The 19,838-nt window shown below is 40.0% G+C and overlaps 1 protein-coding gene across 1 annotated transcript; it reads right to left on the bottom strand.

Moving 5' to 3' along the window:
• Nucleotides 1-341: 341 nt before the first annotated feature.
• On the bottom strand, nucleotides 342-17,201 carry LOC144691734 (charged multivesicular body protein 2b). Its single transcript, XM_078560142.1, has 6 exons — nucleotides 16,938-17,201; nucleotides 13,158-13,249; nucleotides 8,866-9,060; nucleotides 5,742-5,844; nucleotides 3,151-3,257; nucleotides 342-975 (listed from the first exon to the last, which is right to left on the bottom strand). Exons 1-6 carry the CDS (start codon nucleotides 16,969-16,971, stop codon nucleotides 865-867), a joined length of 642 nt encoding a protein of 213 aa, XP_078416268.1. The 5' UTR covers nucleotides 16,972-17,201; the 3' UTR covers nucleotides 342-864.
• Between the last annotated feature and the right edge of the window lie 2,637 nt (nucleotides 17,202-19,838).

The raw sequence follows: 19,838 nt of genomic DNA, 5'->3' as shown, positions 1-19,838 counted from the left end.
AATGCTAGGAGAGAGCAGGCAACAGTGTGCACTCTCTGGTTAAAGCAAATTAACCTAGGTTTACAAGGTGGTGAGGACATGAAATGGACTACTGAAAATTTTTGTCATGTGGGTTTGCTCCAGGCTGTTATTATTCTACATCCAGCATGAAGCCCAAAGCTAGAGAGTTACAGACTACCCACTAAAGATAGTCTCGCGCCACCAGGCTTCACTACACACGAAACAGATCAGAATCCAACTCCCAAGTAACACTGCTGTGTTGTGCTGATGCAACAACTGAACATCAATTCAAAAATAATAAGTCTAGTAAATTAGATCTCAATGAAACCTGAAACTCAATAAACTGTCACTCAATTGTTTCACAGTTTATTTGAAAGCACTGAAAATATTAAACTGCTACCTATAGCTTTGCCTATTGAGATGTAATTAATATAGTTTATCAGAATATTTAAAAAATGTAATTGGCAACAAACATTTTCTTTTTCATTTTAGTGGGCAACCATTACAAATGGTTTGTTACACAAGAAGTGGAGCCAAACAAATTAAACACATGTACCATGCTTTGATATAGATTTGTCAGCCTTAGAAACATTACCAATCATACATATTGTTTTTGTCCACCCCAAAAATCCTTGAGAAATTAGTTTTAAAGCAGCAATATGGAACTGAAGAAGGCAGAACCTGGCTTTAAAGTCTGGCCTTGGAAATGAACACTTTTGTTAAAGTTACATAAGAATGTCCATGATGCTCTCACTATTTATCCAATGTTGCCGTTAAAGTAAATCCAAGTTAGTTAAAGTAAAAGGCATTATTCACATATGAACAGAAAGAGATTTCCTCCTCCCCCAGTAACAGCCTGATCAATTAATCCACACCCAAAGCTCTCAGCTGCCGTTCAATTTCTTCATCTGAGATATGAGATTTAGACGTCGATGCTGTAGGTAGACCTTTGGCTGTTGATGGAGCGTTAGCCATCTGTGGGGGTAACAACAAGTTTCACTCACATAAAAGGTGGGCACTCTGCCATTTAAAACCAAATACAAATAGAACAATAAAAAATAAAAATGCTGTAAATTCATTGGCAGACCATCAGAATCTGACAGTAAAATAGGAAACATTTTGGGTACCGAGCCTTCACCAGAACTCCCCCAGTTCTCCTAAAACATTACCCTGTCCTTTTAATATTTCAGAAGCTGACAAGTCCTGTACATTATTAACACTCTTCACTTTATTTCAAATTTTATCTCTAATATTAGAAGATATAATAACAGACAAAGCTTGGCTTTCCTCACTAGTACAGAGTGTTTATAATGCTCTATCATAAACTGTAAAATCTGGGTTGGTTCATTTTGGCTGCACATGGTGGAATTTAATGGTCATGGCAGCAGGGCCCATCCACCAGTTGAAACACTGGTGGTAACCCCGCCATGGCTATTTTCAAGAGGCTCAACAGAATTAAGCCCTTTAGCGGGAGCGATGGGCGCTGCCAGTACTGCAGTGCAGCCTAGTCAAAGGATAGGTAATAAAGATTAGAGCGGGTTCACTGGGACCAGATAGGGAGGCCCCCAGGAAAGGGATGAGAGGAGTCGATTTGAAGGTCAGAAGGGGGCGTCACTCGAGAGCCCTCCACTCCCGCTAATGGGTGGCTCCATCAGGCATGAAGTGTCCGGCAAGAAGGGACCCCCAGTGTCATCCTCAAGCCTGCCTGCCCTGGGCCAAATCAGAGGGAAGGGGAAGGCGGTGGGAACTCCACCCCGCACCTTCCCAACTGATCACACAGCAACCCCCACCACCATCCTCCCCTCATCCCCAGTCTATAAAGCAACCTTTAGGGGATGGGGCAGGGTGCATTAAATTCCATCCATTGTGTAGGAAGATATTGCACTATTTCTTCTAAAAGGGACAAATGTTCACTTTTCCCTCTATTCCTTGCTCTTTTGAATTAGATTACAGTAGCATTTAGACTGAGTGAATGGCATGGATGTAGGCCAAATGATTGCTAGAGCTGATAGTTCATTGTAGGCAAAATTCCAGTTATCCACCTGTGCACCCTTTCCTCTTAACCTGTATTCTTAGAACCAATGCTTTATAGATCAGCTTCCATTTAGAACTGACAGTTCAGCAGTATTACTCTATAAAAATGCACAATATCCATATAACAAAAACTGGAGTTTATTCAGACTGAAGGGTTCTGTAGGTACTGGACTTGGTTATTCCCCTAATTACTTTTAATAAATGTAAGGAATACAGTATTGTATTTACCATGAAGGAACACCTGGAGTCTTTTTAACTAGATAAATTCTGAGATTGAAAGGGGAAATTGACAGGCTGTGGATTGTTTTAAAATTTTAGACTACCACCACCACCTGGGTGAAAAATATTCTCCTCAACTTCACTAATCCTTCTACCAATTATTTTAAATCTATGCCCAAGTTTAGAATCCCTATTCAATTAAAAGAGAGATTTTCATGAAACTGAAACCAGTTTTAATAGTGGAAGTTTAATCTTTTCTAGGAATTACAAGCTGCAATGATTTACAACCGTATTGGGGTTTCAAGTAAAAAGTGATTAGTATGAACTATATTTAGAACTATCTCTGGTGTTCTAAGTGGCAAATTACCTTAGGTGCAAAAAAAGCTTATTTTCTTTCATTGATTCATTCCTTATGAAAAGGAGAGCATTTTAATTGCAGTTTCTTGTTTTTTAAAAATATATTTTCAGTACTTTTTGTAATTTACATGAAATCTGACTGATGAACCAAAAGAGTTTATGTTGCCCCATTATAGAAATGCAAGTAAAGATAAGAAATCTGCTCATTTCTTTGCCTATTTCCCTTTAATAATGTGATTTTATTGTACTGAGATAGATATTGATTGCAAACTTTCTGTTCGATGGTATCATATTTGGATTTATCAGTTAGAACCAGACTTTAGAATCCAATTGTTGAAACCTCAAGTTGCTTTGCACTAGAGCTTTCCTCTGGTATGCATCCATGAAGGAAAAAAATACAATTACATCTCAAACAGCGGGATTATTTTCTCTTTTTGGATTTAGTTTAAACAAATAAAATATTCAATTTTTTTGGGTCAATGACAATATCTGCAATCCTCAAATGGATATGAAATCTCTAAAAATCAAATGGATAAATACCTTTCCAGAAATCTCAATTCCTATTTCATCTAACACCTGGTTCACAATATCTTGACTTTCTTCTTCATCTCCAGACTCGTCAAAAATGTCATCTAATGTGTCATTCACTGGAAGAAACCATACATTTATTTCTTTTAGACTCTTGTCAAATAAAAGAAGAACATTACATTTCAAATTGCAAGCTACAAGAATGTAAGAAATAAGTTCAATAGTGGGCCATTTGAACATGCAGTGTCATTCAATAAGATCATGGCTGATTTTCTAACTTAACACTAAATTGCTGTCCTGAACCCTAAAGGTACTTATTTAGCTATCTTTTGAGACACAACTATTTCTTCCCTGGTGTTTCATAATACAGTGAGATCTCAGCATTCATCTGAGGGTAAGGAGTAAAGAGGAAACAAACTTTTTATACATCATTCTGGTTAGGAAGATTCATTGAGTGATGATTTATATAACAAATGCCACTGTTTTGCTGTACAAGTTAACTACATTGTTTTATATAACATTGCTGAGCTGCCACTTTCAACCACAGCATCATTTAAATGTGCAGAGCTAGTATTTCACACTATTTTTTTGATTCTCTAATCCAAAGTCCAGAAGCTTTTCTGAAGTAGCATAAGATGCATTAGCAGAAAGAAGTATATGGAATGAGTCTATGAACAGAATTAAACAGCATACTGCTCTATCTCCCACCTCTCAGGCTCATCCAAGTACTCCAATACTATTTTTTCCTTAGCATCTGGCACACCAAGCTCCAATTCCTCCCTCCTAATGAGACCCACATTGACTATTCCAGGTTTGGCTACAGCCTTTTCAATACTTCAGTACAGCAGCCAGCTCCCCATCTAGCCCAGCTGAGGGCAGCAGCTGGTGCTACTGGCAACTCTCCAGTCAATCTGATCCCTGCTTGGCCTGGCCTAGCCAATCACGAGTCATCCAGCTCTCTTCCCAACCCAACCTTGTCCTGAATGCAACAGCCAGCTTCTATCCAACTCTGCTCAGAATGCAACGTGCTTCATCAATTGCACTCGACCCTGAAGGCAGGTAAAGGTAAACACTGGATAACTATTTAAGTCCCATTAACATTTTTAGCATTGTTTATTTTTTTCAATGCTATGATCAGATTTATAATCTTGGTGAATCCAAGTTTACTTGAGATAAAATTTTGATGCATTGTCTTTAATGATCTATTCATATATTTAAACTTTAAATAATACCATTATTTGTACAGCCCACAATTATTCACCATATCCCATAGATGTAGTTCAGTTACACTAGCCATTAATGCATCGTGATTCATGGGATCAATTCCTGCACCCAGCTCAACTAGCATTCAGTAGCACTATGCCCTCCTATTCCGGATCCAACCAAACCTAATTCCCAGGAGCTGACCCCTCAGTTCTTGAGAACCTGCCCACCAAACTCTTTAATTCTTCCAATTCCAAAACTCTGACCGCCTGATTCCCCTAACCTCCACCCACAACTTTCTCCCAACCCATTTCTGTGCTCACTCCACTTCTTTGCATGCAGGCAAAAAGTTGGTGTCCGCCTCAGTGCCCCATTTCCAGAAAGAAATTTAATCATTTCTGAAAAGATTGGAGACTTTGATCTTCAACTTTGTTTTGTGGATAGGCAAGTGGATGGACAAGCAGAGAGGCAGTTATTCAATTAAGACCTTTTTGGTCAGTAAGAAATGCCACTGGAGATCGTCTAACATTATTAAACATGAAATCCAATCATCATTACAAAATCTGCTGAAAGCAGGACCCTTTCCAACTTTAAAATGCAGTTTCATCAGAGACTATATCTTGTCTATTTGTTGAACTAAGGCATCACCAGGATTTCAAATCAGACTAATTACAGTACAGTGTCTCAAATCCAGCTGTCCAAAAACCAGAGTTGTCTGAAAACTGGACAGTTTTAGAAAATGCCATGCATCAATTTTAATGGAGTAAAAAAAATTTACCTGGACAATTCGGCAAGGAGCTGCATTGGCGCGGTGTTACATCTGACTAGTTATCCCCTTTGCCACTTGTGCACCTGTCTATTCCTGCACTCTGAGCCACCCTTGACCCCACCCGACCTGGCTTGAAGCAGACCCAAAGTCTGGCAAGATCTGAAATCCGGCATGCCCTTGGTCCTGAGGTTGCCAGTTTTGAGACACTGCACCTTTATATATAAATACATATATATATATATATATATATATGCAACATTTATATCAAGATTTAAGTAAAAGCAGGCACAGAATCATAAAGGAGGAGGAAGGCAATAAGGAATCCACCAGCCTGGGCTAAATAAGTTTACTATATTGAGATTCAGCATCTAAATTGTGCTCCGAGAACATGAAAAAGGTACAGAATGTTTTATAATGACTCCTCCATCAGGAGCATGTATTTTTGGAGGGAAGATGGGACATTGGGAAACTACATATATCCCAATGAATGTACAATGTTTTCCTTCAGTTTAAAATCCTTTATCTTCACCAAGCTACGCTTTGTATAGCATAGAAAATCTTGAAGCTCATATTTGAGTATCTTTTGCATAAATGATTCAGCATATTTTATCCATTGAAATGGTACACTTACTCATTTCTTCTGTCATTTCCATTTTCATGTTTTCTTTCTGGAAATTCTGCATAGTTTGTAAGGTCTTCTGTGGGTCCATTTTCTTGTTCATAGTTTGCATTGTCTGAAATATAAAGCATGTTTTTATTCCCTCTCAAACAAATTATTTCAGCAGTATGTTATTTAATAAAAACTGTGGGAGAAGAGTTAGCAATTTTAAATAATAATTCAATCCTTCTGCATCATCTATAATCTTTGATTAGAGACTATTTATATTGGGCCCTAAGCAACAAAAAAATACATTACCTAAAAGTTAATTTCTATTTTCCAAAATATTGCTCAGGCAACCAAAATGTCACTTAAACAATGTTGATGCAATAGCATATCACTCTGGTAGTGTGCAATTAATTTACTTAATAGGAAAATAAATATTGAACAAGGACATCCACTTGATATACAGGGAGGAAAATAAGTTGGAAGGTGCCTGCATGTCACCCCTTCCTCATTTAAGTGCTTGTATTTGCTCAAGGCACTCCAACTTGCCTCAGGGGAAACCTGCAAATCCAAGGGAAAATCCAAAAACCACATAAACCTGACAGCACAGTTTATACCCCTTTTTCATCAATGTATAGCAGTTCATTCAGAACCTTCCTTTGTGCCAGCAAACTAAATTTTCAAAATTACATAGCAAAAGGAAACCAAGAGATTAATATGAAAATAATAACATTTGCCTATTGGGATGGAAGCTGTCTTCCTAAATAACATTGAATTTGCATGATAAAACTCTATAGGGAAATTCTAGAAACCAAAGTACTAATATCTGTACTCCTGATGAATAAAATAATCAATCATTTGTTGATATTTCCTAAGGGTAAACTCAATTCTACACAATACCACATTTAGAGCAAGAGTCCTGGTCTCCAGGAGACAGATTACATTAAGATAAAAGCAAAAAACTGCAGATGCTGGAAATCCAAAACAAAAATACCTGGAAAAACTCAGCAGGTCTGACAGTATCTGCGGAGAGGAATACAGTTAATGTTTCGAGTCCGTATGACTCTTCAACAGAACTAAGGAAAAATAGAAAAGAGGTGAAATATAAGCTGGTTTAAGGGGGGTGGGACAAGTAGAGCTGGATAGAGGGCCAGTGATAGGTGCAGACTGCCAAAAGATGTCGTAGACAAAAGGACAAAGTGGTGTTGACAGTGGTGATACTATCTAAGAAATGTGCTGATGGTGAGATTAAGGGTAGAAAGCAGGACGAACAAGGTACAGATAGCCCTAGTGGGGGTGGAGTGAGGGGGAAGGGATCGAAATAGGCTAAAAGGTAGAGATAAAACAATGGATGGAAATACATTTAAAAATAATGGAAATAGGTGGGAAAAGAAAAATATATATAAATTATTGGAAAAAGGGGGATCAGAAAGGGGGTGGGGATGGAGGAGAGAGTTCATGATCTAAAGTTGTTGAACTCAATATTCAGTCCGGAAGGCTGTATCCATCTCCGCAAATGCTGTCAGACCTGCTGAGTTTTTTCAGGTATTTTTGTTTTTGTTTTGTAACAGATTACATTAAGTCATTTACTCTGTAATTTGACTGCAAACACATTTTCCAGTCAGTAGCTCCTACAGGAATGATATTCCATAGAAATTACAAGGACATTCCCTAAATTTGATTCACATTTTAATTCATATAAACTATCTGAATTCATTAAAAAATGATAACCTGAAAAGGTGAAGTGAAGTCACATATTGCGCTTTTATTCTGTCTGACCTAATTTTCTGCAATATCAACTTCATTTAATAAGTTTTTCCAACACACACACAAACAAATAAACAAACTGTGCTTTTCCAGAGGGTCTTCTAACATCTGGTAACATATTGAACACACTAAAGAGACATTGCTAACACCGAGTTATTTCTTGAGGCAAATGAAATTGAAGTGAATTTATCTCTTTCATGCGCGCAGGGAAGAATTTCCATGAGCAGAATATTCAACTGTTGACTTGAAATAAATTTATTGCTACTCTGCAGCAAATTTTATTTCTACAAGGGATGATTGGGATGAGATAATTGCAACAGCCCTTGACAGCCAAGAATTTTGTGAACTTATAATGAGGATAAAGAAATACAAAGACACTCTCACTTAATTTTACATTTCTTCCCTTTAGAAATCAGTGAAAAATTGACAATTTTGCACATCTTTCCCAATTTCTTTAAAATCTGCATTATTTATTCAACTAGATGGACTGTAATTAAATGCCTTGAAGTCACTTGTAAAAACTTTAAATTAGTATTTTATATTAATATCACAGAGCCAGTTTCAATTTAATTCTGTAAGTCACTAACACTACAAATAAAAATATAAACAGTTGTTTGACCTTGTCAATTATAGTTGATCATAATTCTCAACCAATTTTAAAAGGTTTTCTGATTAAATTTATTGCTAAATTGCCTAATAAATATTTTGCAATAGAGGGCTGCTTATATTTCCAGGCTTTGAACCAGATTTTGACAGGAGCTAAATTTTAGAATTCTCAGTCCGAAAGGAAAATTTAGGGAGCTATTAGTCTTGAGCTGAGGGCCTGAGGGTAATTTAGTTTCAAGTTTACCTCAATCTTGACCCCTAATATTTTGCATCTGTTAATAAAATATATGCATTGGCTAGAATTTCTAAACCCTACTATACAGTATAGCCTGTATGTGGCATTATGAAATTTGCTTTAAAATCTGCATTTCCTCCAACCTTCACTTGCTGCAAGGCAAAATAATGCAAAAATCGTATTCATGCCTTCACATCCATTTGGTCTGGGCAGTTTACAGGGAGACCAAAAGAGTATAATTAGCCTCAAATATCCATGACTAATAAATCCACAAATTGTAAAGTGAGGAAAAGGAACCTCATTACAAGTAGGTTAACATAAATATCACTACTAACAGGATAAAGTTGCATAACTCAATGGTACTGAAGTGCAGCTTTCTCCCATAATCAACAAAGTTGTAACTAATCCTGCTCATTAAAATCTAACTGTTTTTAAACACAGAGTTACTAGATTACATTTACTTCAATTATACACTACATCTTCCCTAGGATATGTATTGACAAATTAATCATTAATGCATCAAAAACATTTTTTAATATGTACCTTTGTTGTGGTAGCCATGGCACCAGCCATCTTCATCTGAGAGTTCATTAATTTAGCCTGAGTAGACATAGAAGTGACCTTCGAACTCACAGCATATGTACGGGTCTTCTGTTTCCGCAACTGCACAAGTTGTTTTGCAAGAACCTTGCAAGCATCTTTATTGCCAGCCTTGGCCATTTTCTTAATTTCCATTTCCTGGTTAAGTACAAATAAATATCATATACAAGGTGAAAAAAACCTTCTAATTCAGGAAATCGAAAATAAAAATAGAAAATGCTAGAAATACACAGCAGGTATGTCAAAACCTGTAACAAGCAAAGACAGGTTCATGGTTTGGGTATAGACCCTTCATCAGCTCATAAAAATAGAAACATCAACAAGGTACCTAACTAGTACTTAGCCTGGCCAGTACCTTTAAAGCTGCCATCATCACCTCTCTTGTTCTGTCTTTGCAAACTACCAGTACATTTCCAACTTCGCTTTCCTCCACAAAAAGTCTGTAACCTGCTGTGGCCTCAGAAGCCTGCGTCCGTCTTCCCATAACTCCATGCTTGATTACCTCCAATCAGGTTTCCACCCCCACCACAACAATGAAACAACTCAAAGTCACAAATTGCATTCTATGTGACTATGACCGTGATAAACTATCCCACCTTAGCCTTCTGCAGCCTTTGGCACAGTTGACCACACCACCCTACCCAAATACCTCTTTTTCACTGCCCAATTGGCTGGGACTGCACTTGCCTGGTTCCGTTCTTATCTATCCAGTCATAGCCAGGGGATCATCTGCAATGACATCTCTTCCCTCGCTTATACCATGACTTCTGGTGTCCCCCAATATCCATCCGTAGCCCTCTCCTATTTCTCATCTCCATGCTGCCTCTTGATGACATCATTTGAAAACATGGGTGTGAATCTTCGACTTGGCGAGCGGGGCCGGGGCCCGCTCATCGAGGCATAAAATAACGCGGGGTGACATCAGGCGTGCGTCCCAATGTCACAGTGTGTCATTCAGATCTTCAGTTCAGCAGGCATGCACCAGAGTCGGCTGCGCGCCCTCCGATCTGTCAAAGGCCTATTAAGGCCATTTAAAAAGGCAATTAAGCAATTACCTGAGCTGCCCATCCAACCTGAAGGTTGGCGGGCAGGCGAGGAGCCCAGGCGGCCTTCACATTTTTCATGGAACCTCATCCACAGGCAGGATGAGGTTTCATGACCGATTTTAAATTTTCACACAAATTTTTATTAAAATTAATGCACATGTCCCAGCTCATGTGGCAGTTTCACATGAGGGGACATGTCATAAAAATTACTTCTCCACTTTAGTAACCCTTTAAAACTTATCTTCCTGAGGCACCTCTAGGTTTTTGTGCTCTTTCGCGCACATGCATGAAAGAGCATACTCCTGACTCAGGCAACACCCTCCCACCATCCCCCGCACAGCGCTTCCAGGTGCACATCTGCACATCACACTGGGCGGGCCTTAATCTGCGCCCGCCCCCGCACAACACCCTCCGAAAGAGGGAAAATTCTACCCATGATGTCAGATTCTACATGTAGCTGATGCCATCCTTGCTCTACTTCATCACCACCTCTCTTGACCCTACCACTGCCTGATTTGTTGCACTGCTTGTACAACATCCAGTATTAGATATGCAGAAATTCCTCAAATAGATGAAGCCATTGTCCTCAAACACCACCGCAACCTTTGTTACTTACCAAATGATACTATCCCTTTCTTTGGTCACTGTTTGAGGTTGTATTAGGCTGTTCACAACTTTGATGTCCTAGTTGACCCTGGAGCTTCCAACCCCACATCTCCTGCATTGCTAAGACCACCTACTTCCACGTCCATAGCAACAGCCCCTGCCCTTGCCTCATCTCAGCTGCAGCCAAAAACCTCATCCATGCCTTTATTGCCTCGTCTCGACTATTTCAGTGCTCTCTTGGCCGCCTTCTATCTTGCATTTTCCATAGACTTGACTTCATTCAAAACTTTGCTGCTCGTATCCAAACTTGTGCTAAGTCCCGTTCACCCATCGCCATTGTGCTTGCTGACCTGAGCTATCTCCTCCAGCAACACTGGAATTGTAAAAATGTTCTTTTTTTTTTACCAAATCCCTCCATGGCCTCATTCCTCCCTATCTCTGTAACCTCATCTAGCCCTAGAACCTGTTGAGATCTCATGTGCCTCTCCAATTCAGTCCTCTTGCACATTTCTGATTTTCTTTGCTTCACCATTAGCAGCTATGCCTTTAGCTGCCTCAGCTCTAAGCTCTGTAATTCCCTACCAAAACCTCTCTGCCTCTCCACCTCTTTCCCCTTCTTTAAGATGCTCCCTAACTACCTTTTTGACCAAGCCTGTCCTAGCATTTCTTTTATTGGCCCTGTGTCAAATTTTGTTTGATAATTGTTCCTAAGAAGTAGTTTGGGGCATTTCACGAGTTTAAAGGTGCTATATAAATGCAAGTTGTTGTCATAGGGTTAAAAGCAAATGTGAAAAAGACATTATAATCACCTGTTAAAACGTATCAAGTGTGGCTCAGTGGCAGCACACTTATGTTGAATCAGAGGTTGTGGGTTCAAGCTGTACTCCAGAGATTTGATCACAAGATCTAGGCCCACACTCCAGTACAGCACTGAGGAAGTGCTTCACTGTTACAGCCATCTCAGAAAAGATGTTAAACCAAGGCTTCCTGTTCCCTCTCGGGTGTATGTAAACAAACCCATGGAACCACTTTATTATCTGATCATTATCACATTGCCATGTTTGGAACCTTGCTGTAAGCAAATTGGTTGCTGCATTGCATTACAACTTTAAAAATACTTCACTGGTTCCAAAGCACTTTAGGACATCCTGAGTTCATTGCAAGAGATGTATAACTCCACACCTATATTTAATGGTAAATGATAAGCAGAGAGGTAGTACAAATTAACATTTAAAAAGTGCCAGAGATCTTTCAGTATCACATAGGATGCGTTTCTAAAACTAGTTCCAAATAATGCTGGCATTTTTAAAGTTGTAGTAAAAGAATGCAGGGGAGGAACTGGATTGGGCAGTTTCTCAGCATACCTTCTGACATGACTTCTGAATCTGAATTTTTGAATATTTTTGCCTGCTGCAATAAAGTGAACTCGAATTTTGGTACTGCATCCAGTATCTATGGATTGGCAATGAAAAGTGATTCACAAAATACAAAAGTTCATAAAATTTCAGTATTAAATTTAATTAAATTATTATTTGTGAGTTGATGTAAAGTGGTCTCACGGAATCGTGGAACAGGCTCATCTGTTCCTACAACTGGGATGCGCAGAAGTGAATTGGGCAACAACAGCAAAAGACTTGCATTTATGGACACATTGTCTCATCTCAGAAACATTTCAAGACATGTAGCGTATAACAGATTAATTATCGAAATGCAGGCACTATTGTTAAATAGTCAAACGTGACAGGCATTTTACACACAAGATCCCACAAATGCAACAATACGAATTGATATTTTATATTTTTTGGGTGATATTCATTGAAAGAGAAAGGTTATCCAGGGTGCTGGAAGAACTTACACGTTTCTTCAAATAATTGTCATATACTTGTGGACAATCAGAATGCCAATGAGACCTCGATTTAATATCTCATTCAAAGGATGGCAGATGTGACAATGGAGCTGAACTGAATAATGTACTCAGTGGAACAGGTTAGTGCTTGAAGTTGGATGCCTTAGTCAGAGGACTGTGCTGATGAGGTGGCCTGCACACATGATGGCAACATTTTTTATTTTTGTGCCAGGCTCCTGGCCCCTGGGGTCTGCTCCACTTTGCCAGTTTTTCATACTTCCCTTTCAACGTGTCTATCCTTCATCCATTTAGCTCTTCACACATACTGTCTCATAAGTCTTTTTTTTTTAATTCTCTTGTAGCTTCTCTTGCTTCATACTTATATCACTTCTGCCATTTCACCATTTCCACCTGAGCATTTTCTAAGTTATTTCATTCATTTTGTTAGGTGTAAATGTTCTTCCCTCTCCTTCCCTCATTCCATTCCTTTTTAAATACTATTAATCAATATTGTCTTTCAATTCTGATAAAGGATCATTATCTGAAACATTATCACTACCTGACCTGAATGTTTCCAGCAGTTTCCGTTATTGTTCCAGATTTCCAGAATCTACAATATTTTACAATCCTAGGTTTTTATTGACCTATGCTATTCACACAGTCTCCGATGATATGAAGCAGCCAAGACTCTATACTTGGCCTGGAATTTCCATCAAGGTGATTTCTGACCAACTTACCAGCTGTTTTTCTTGTTTCTCTAAGCCCGCTCTATCTCTGGCTATAGATCGTTGAGTTCCCCTCAACTCTCGATTCTGTTCCTTTATTATGTCTGGAGAGAAATTGAGAGTGCTTGAAATAACATGCCAGAACTATCGATGTTGCACTGAACGAAAAACAATTGGCCTGTATTACGTCATGAACTGTCATAACTAGATATCATTGTTCATGATCTTGCAAGCCACAGTTCATAATTAAAGAGATATTTGAAATACACACAAATATAACCTGGTACTGAAAAATGCCCTTTGTAAAAACATTACAAAATCAAATAAATCATCGTTAGCTGTGAATCTCTCTCTCTATTATTAACTGCCCTCCCTGCAGGGAGAGGAGGAAGAGAGAAGATAACTAGCAGTTCTTCAAGATGGAATTGGTTCCAGGAAGATACACATGGTGATGGACGTTAGATTTGAGTCGTTATGGTTCACTGACTAATGCCGAAGCCAGGCAGGTGACCAGTACTCCATGATATTAGAGATGAACTATCTATTCTGACTCATTAAGAGGCCTGAGATTCCTCACACTCAGCACCAGATAACCGTACAAGTCAAACTCCTAAACAATGGAATTTGTAGGCATTTAATGGGAAACTTGCAAGCGCACTGTGCTAGCAAGTGTACAGTTTTAACTGATTAAACTACAGCATGGTCTCTGCAGAAGTTTGGATCCTTAACAGGTGCCAACCTGCACCTAATCTTTATAAACTTAGGTTGAATATCATGCAGCCTTTATGTGGAGAATGTATGTGCCCAATAACAGGCTCAGAAACCACTGTATTTTTCAGGGGCTTGGTTTGGAGACAGGTTTCAAATGCTTGTCACACCTGCGTGAGCAATAAAAACCTCACTTATTTTTTCCTATTAAAGATGGAAATAACGTTTTAATTTGTAAACATGGTTTTCTCTCTCTCACACACAAACACACACACTCCATCATTCATATTTAGTGGGTCTATCTATCCCTATTCATGCATCACGAATGGTGCCATTATCTACTGTAATAATTTATCACAAGCCACCAGCATAAAGAGTTCCTGACATTTTATAATTGTTTATAAATGAGAGACACATATCATTTTCTATTCATAATAGGAATCCCAAATCTTGATTATTTTCAAAGCTGAAGTAGTTTTCCTCTTTCAACCAGTGAAGAAACCCAAATAAATATTTTAGCAACCAGCAAACAGGTTATAGACAGGGGACTTGAGCTAAACAATAAATCACATCCCCATTCTGTCATAACCAATTCATTCTCTGGAAAATTCCATGGCATCACAATAGAATCTGCAAGGCTGATATAGTTTTACTCTGTTCACTCATAAGTAAAACTCAAAATTGCTCTTATATCTCACCAGCAAAGGTAAGATTTTTGAATGTCCTTCTTGTTAAAATCCATGATGTGATTTAAAAGAGTCACATCCCAAACACAAAGTATAAGCTTCAGATCTGGATGTTGAAATCTGTGACAATGACCATTTACAACTGTCTCAATCACATCACATGGCTGGGTGTATCAGTGTGCCAGAGAGTCATCCAACAAATGAGTCATCTCTTGTCAAATCTATATATTTTTTTCTACTCTGTGGAACAGTGGTATAAAGTGCTCCTTTGAAATCAAGATCAAAATCTACCATTTTAGAGAAAACAGGATAGTATTTAAAACCTGTTACTCTATGACCAAAAATATTTTCCCATAGAATTGTAATCATACAGAATGGAAATATTTACAAATAGTTTTCAAATGATTTTCTTCATCTATTGCTGGAGCCATTAATATCAATCTAAAAGAATGGGATCGTTCCCTCCGGGACACCCTGGTCCACTTCTCCATCACCCCCTACAACTCAACTCCCTCCCACGGCACCTTCCCATGCAACCGCAGACCCTGTCCCTTTACTCCCCCCTCCTCACCGTCCAAGGGCCCAAACACTCCTTTCAAGTGAAGCAGCATTTCACTTGCACTTCCCTCAATTTAGTCTACTGCATTTGCTGCTCCCAATGCGGTCTCCTCTACATTGGAGAGACCAAACGCAGACTGGGTGACCACTTTGCAGAACACCTTCGGTCTGTCCGCAAGCATGACCCAGACCTCCCTGTCGCTTGCCATTTCAACACACCACCCTGCTCTCATGCCCACATGTCCGTCCTTGGCCTGCTGCAATGTTCCAGTGAAGCTCAACGCAAACTGGAGGAACAGCACCTCATCTTCCAACTAGGCACTTTACAGCCTTCCAGACTTAATATTGAGTTCAACAACTTTAGATAATGAACTCTCTCTTCCATCCCCACCCCCTTTCTGATCCCCTTTTTCCAATAATTTATAATTAATTTTTTTTTTTAAATATATATTTATTTTTCTTTTCCCACCTATTTCCATTATTTTTAAATGTATTTCCATCCATTGTTTTATCTCTACCTTTTGGCCTATTTCGATCCCTTCCCCACACCCCACCTGGGCTATCTGTCACTTGCTCGTCCTGTTTTCTACCCTTAATGTCACCATTAGCACATTCCTCAGCTAATATCACCACCATCAACACCCTTTGTCCTTTTGTCTGTGACACTTTTGGCAATCCCTTCTTTGCCTCCACCTATCACTGGCCCTCTATCCAGCTCTACCTGTCCCACCCCCCTTCAACCAGCTTATATTCAACCTCATTTCTATATTTCTTAGTTCTGATGAAGAGTCATACGGACTCGAAACGTTAACTGTGTTCCTCTCCACATATGCTGTCAGGCCTGCTGAGTTTTTCCAAGTATTTTTGTTTTTGTAAAAGAATGGTCTTGTTGTTCCTGGATTCCACAACTGAAAAGGTTACAATAAAAGCACTAGTTTAAAGAAAAAACAGACAGGTGCGATCAAAAGGCACAAGTGAAAGTTTGATCAAAAAGATGGTTTTTGAGAGGGCTGTTGAAAGAGAAATGTGGAGGGACTTCAGGGGTGAACTCCAAGAGTGGGGCCAAGTCAGCGAGGAGCTCTCCCATTAACAGTGGAGTGAAGGGAGTTAATACAAACAAAAGGTTAAAGTCAAAGCAACCAAGCAGGATGCCCAGGCCATGGTTGAACTTATATACCGGCAGACATGTAGTTGATCAGTGAAGACAGGGTGATGATGGTTGAGCAGAACTTATCACAGGGCAGGATATCAGTGGGGGCGCTTTGGACTAGATTTTGTTGGTGGAGATTAGGATTCAGAAAGTTGGGGCATTAGAGCAAAACAAAAGTGACCAACACAAGGATCATAGCAGCAGAAGGACTGTGACAGTCGTGGGAAAGTGGGGGCAATGACATAAAAATGTTTAAAACAGACGTGTTCTTCTATGTCTGCAAAAACCAGCAGCATATAGTTCCATCTCAAGGTCTCCAAACTTAGGAAACGAAAACCGCTCCCGGCAATAACAAGGGCTCTAAGGTGGTCCTCACACCATTTATACAATATAAAAACAGAAAGTACTGGAAAAACTCAGCAGGTCTGGCAGCATCTGTGTTTCGGTTCCGATTAGGACTCTTCTTTAGGTTTGTTGATCAACACATTTCCAATAAATATGATTAGGTTCACGGGAATTTATATTGGGACCAGACTGCTGGCCAAACTGCTTAGGGACTCGCCCACGCTTCTATTATTTTAAAATATATAAATAAAACAATGAAAGAAAGCATTGACCGTGCGGGCTCCCCCAGCCCGGCCCGTGCAGCCCCGGCCTGATGCCCGGTGTCAGGGATTTGCTGCCACTCACCTTCCGCCGTCTTCTTCTTCCCGAACAGCGACATTTTCCTCCCCGTCTGCCCCCGTCACCTTGGAAACGGCGACCCTGCCACCTCTCAATCGGAGCAGAAAAGTGTAAAGCGAAAGGAGGAAATGTTAGTCTTTATTTTTTTTTTTGTTTATATTTTTATATATATATATATATCTTTCACTCTGTCCCTCTTCCTGTTTCCGCTCCGCTATATTTCTTTTTCCTCTTTCACCTTTCCTTGTTGATTGCCCCCCACCCCCGGCCGCTGTTTGCTCGGAGTTTGGGAATCTAGTTACCGCACCCCCCAGCGGTGGGGAGGACTGGGGACCAGACGCAGACTTTACTCGGAGTTGGGAGTGAGGATTACCGCTCCCCCCAGCGGTGGGGAGGACTGGAAGGGAGGGGGCGGTGGTGCAGAAGCAGACTTTACTCGGAGTTGGGAGTAAGGGTTACCGCTCCCCCCAGCGGTGGGAGGACTGCGGGGTGGTGGGGGAGGCGGCAGAAGTGGTAACGCGCCCCCTGGCGGTGGGGAGGACTGGGAGCAGAAGGAGCCTCGCTCAGCTGGCGCCTGGGAGCTAATGCCACCCCAATTTAATGCAACCGCTCCACACAGCCATTCTTCAGCTTGAGTATTTTGTGAAAATAAAAGTGCTCACCTACGGTTCATTTTAACTTTTTGCCTCCTTAAATCTCTCTTCCCCACCTCGCTTTCCATAAGGATAATCAACTTACTTCATTGACCAAGCTTTTGGTCATCTATTGTAGCAACTCCTTGTGTGGCTTGATGTCAAAGTTTGTTTGAAAGCACTCATGTAAATCATCTTCAGATGCTATACTACATTAAAATACAAGTGGCTGTATTAGTATTATACAAGTGGCAAACGTCAACTGTATCCCTCTCCGCAGATGCTGTCAGACCTGCTGAGTTTTTCCAGGTATTTTTGTTTTTGGCTGTTAATCTCATTTTCTTTCCCAACTTGTTCTCCTTTCTCTTCTCCCACACAATTAACTTCAGTCTGTCCAGCAGGCTCAGGATCACTGGTATTTCCTACTTTGGTTGATTAACATGTTCTGGCACAGGCCTATTCCATGGCAGGATTTACTGCTGGTAATAAAAGTGAGGAAATTCAGGCACAATTTCAGGTCTGTCAGGCCTGCAATTGCATTTCTAACAGCCACAGGTAGTGCTTGATTGTCCTGGAGGCTGCAGAAATTAAAGATTCATCTCCTGGTCACTATTGCAAGTAACCCAGGAGACAAATTGAAGGGATGTTAAAAATTATTTTCAAAATTTTCTTTGAATACTTTACTTCGTAAGTTCTAAAATATTGGAGTTTGGCTAACCTTTGGCCTTCCATTCAATACAATATTGCTGCAGCACCATCACCTCTCTCAACCCCTCCAGTGACTTATTATTGGTCACACTGGATGTCCAACAGTTTTTTCACACTAAACATCATAACGTCTATTAGGACTTCAGACCCCAGCACAAACTCCGCTCTCTAGCCATCAACTCCATCCCTCTCCCTGGCCACTATCTGAGACTGAATCTGACCCTTCGCCACCTTGGCACCTTATTTGACCATTCTATGAGGTTCTGGTCCTCTGTCACTCCATTACCAAGACCGACTACTTCCACCTGTCTATGCTCCTTTCTATTTCTGTAATCTCCTTCAGAACAATATTGCAGCCAGAAGGCTGAATATCATGTTAGAGAAAATCTTCAGCCCACATTATGCCAGCAGCAATCTTCAGGATGCTGTCAGGAATCTACAGATTCTAATTCAAGTGCAGGTCCAGCAGCATTCCCACCACCTCCCAGAAATCCAGTGCATTGTAAAGGGGACTTAGAGGCCACTCATTTCCTGTGATCTTTATATTCAATCGATGGGCTTTGCCAGATCCAAGGTCAGAAAAACTACCCCAATTATTTTTCATTTAAATGACTGGCCCATCGTGATGATACTCACATGTAGCCCGGGGTTTAGAACATGATAATTTTGTTTAGCACCTATGATGAAATGTTCTTTTTATAACCTATTTGATTCTTTAATGTTGCTGTTCAGGTACTGCCTTGGGAAAGAACATAAGAACATAAGAACTAGGAGCAGGAGTAGGCAATTCAGCCCCTCGAGCCTGCCCCGCCATTCATTACAATCATGGCTGATCTCATTTCGGCCTCAACTCCAATTTCCCGCCCTCTTCCCATAACCTTTCAACCCATTACTAGTTAAAAATCTGTCTATCTCCTTCTTAAATTTATTCAGCCTCCCGGCATCCACTGCACTCTGAGGTAATGAATTCCACAGATTCATGACCCTTTGAGAAAAGTAATTCCTCCTCATCTCTGATTTAAATCTACCACCTCTTAGCCTAAAACTATGGCCTCTCATTCTAGAATGCCCCACAAGGGGAAACATCCACTCCATGTCTACTTTGTCTATCCCCTTTAGCATCTTATATACCTCAATTAGATCTCCTCTCATCCTTCTAAACTCTAGCGAGTATAGACCTAAACTGCTCAATCTCTCCTCATAAGACAAGCCCTACATTTCTGGAATCAATCTAGCGAACCTCCTCTGAACCGCCTCCAGTGCAACTACATCCTTCCTCAAGTAAGGGGACCAAAACTGTGCACAGTACTCCAGGTGCGGTCTCACCAATGCCTTGTACAGTTGCAACAACACTTCCCTATTTTTATACTCCATTCCTTTTGCAATAAATGCCAAAATTCCATTTGCCTTCCTCATTACCTGTTGTACCTGTATACTAGCTTTCAGCGATTCATGCACGAGGACACCCAGATCCCTCTGCAGTGAAGCATTCTGAAGTTTCTTTCCATTTAAATAATAAGTTGCCTTTTTATTCTTCTGACCAAAATGGATAACCTCACACTTATCC

This window comes from Cetorhinus maximus, chromosome 16 (genome assembly GCF_964194155.1).
Source record: "Cetorhinus maximus chromosome 16, sCetMax3.hap1.1, whole genome shotgun sequence".
Classification (NCBI taxonomy): Eukaryota; Metazoa; Chordata; class Chondrichthyes; order Lamniformes; family Cetorhinidae; genus Cetorhinus; species Cetorhinus maximus.
The sequence above is the reverse complement of the archived record's forward strand: the minus strand, read 5'-3'. Positions and strand labels throughout refer to the sequence as shown.

What these genes read in the sequence shown, in the direction of transcription:
- LOC144691734 (XM_078560142.1), bottom strand. Translation starts at nt 16,971, where the DNA reads ATGTCGCTGTTCGGGAAGAAGAAGACGGCGGAAG. An exon ending in GAAGAAGAAGACGGCGGAAG is followed by an intron (nt 13,250 to 16,937) that starts GTGAGTGGCAGC and finishes ATTTCTCTCCAG; the next exon opens with ACATAATAAAGGAACAGAAT. An exon ending in CCATGGCTACCACAACAAAG is followed by an intron (nt 5,845 to 8,865) that starts GTACATATTAAA and finishes TTTATATTTCAG; the next exon opens with ACAATGCAAACTATGAACAA.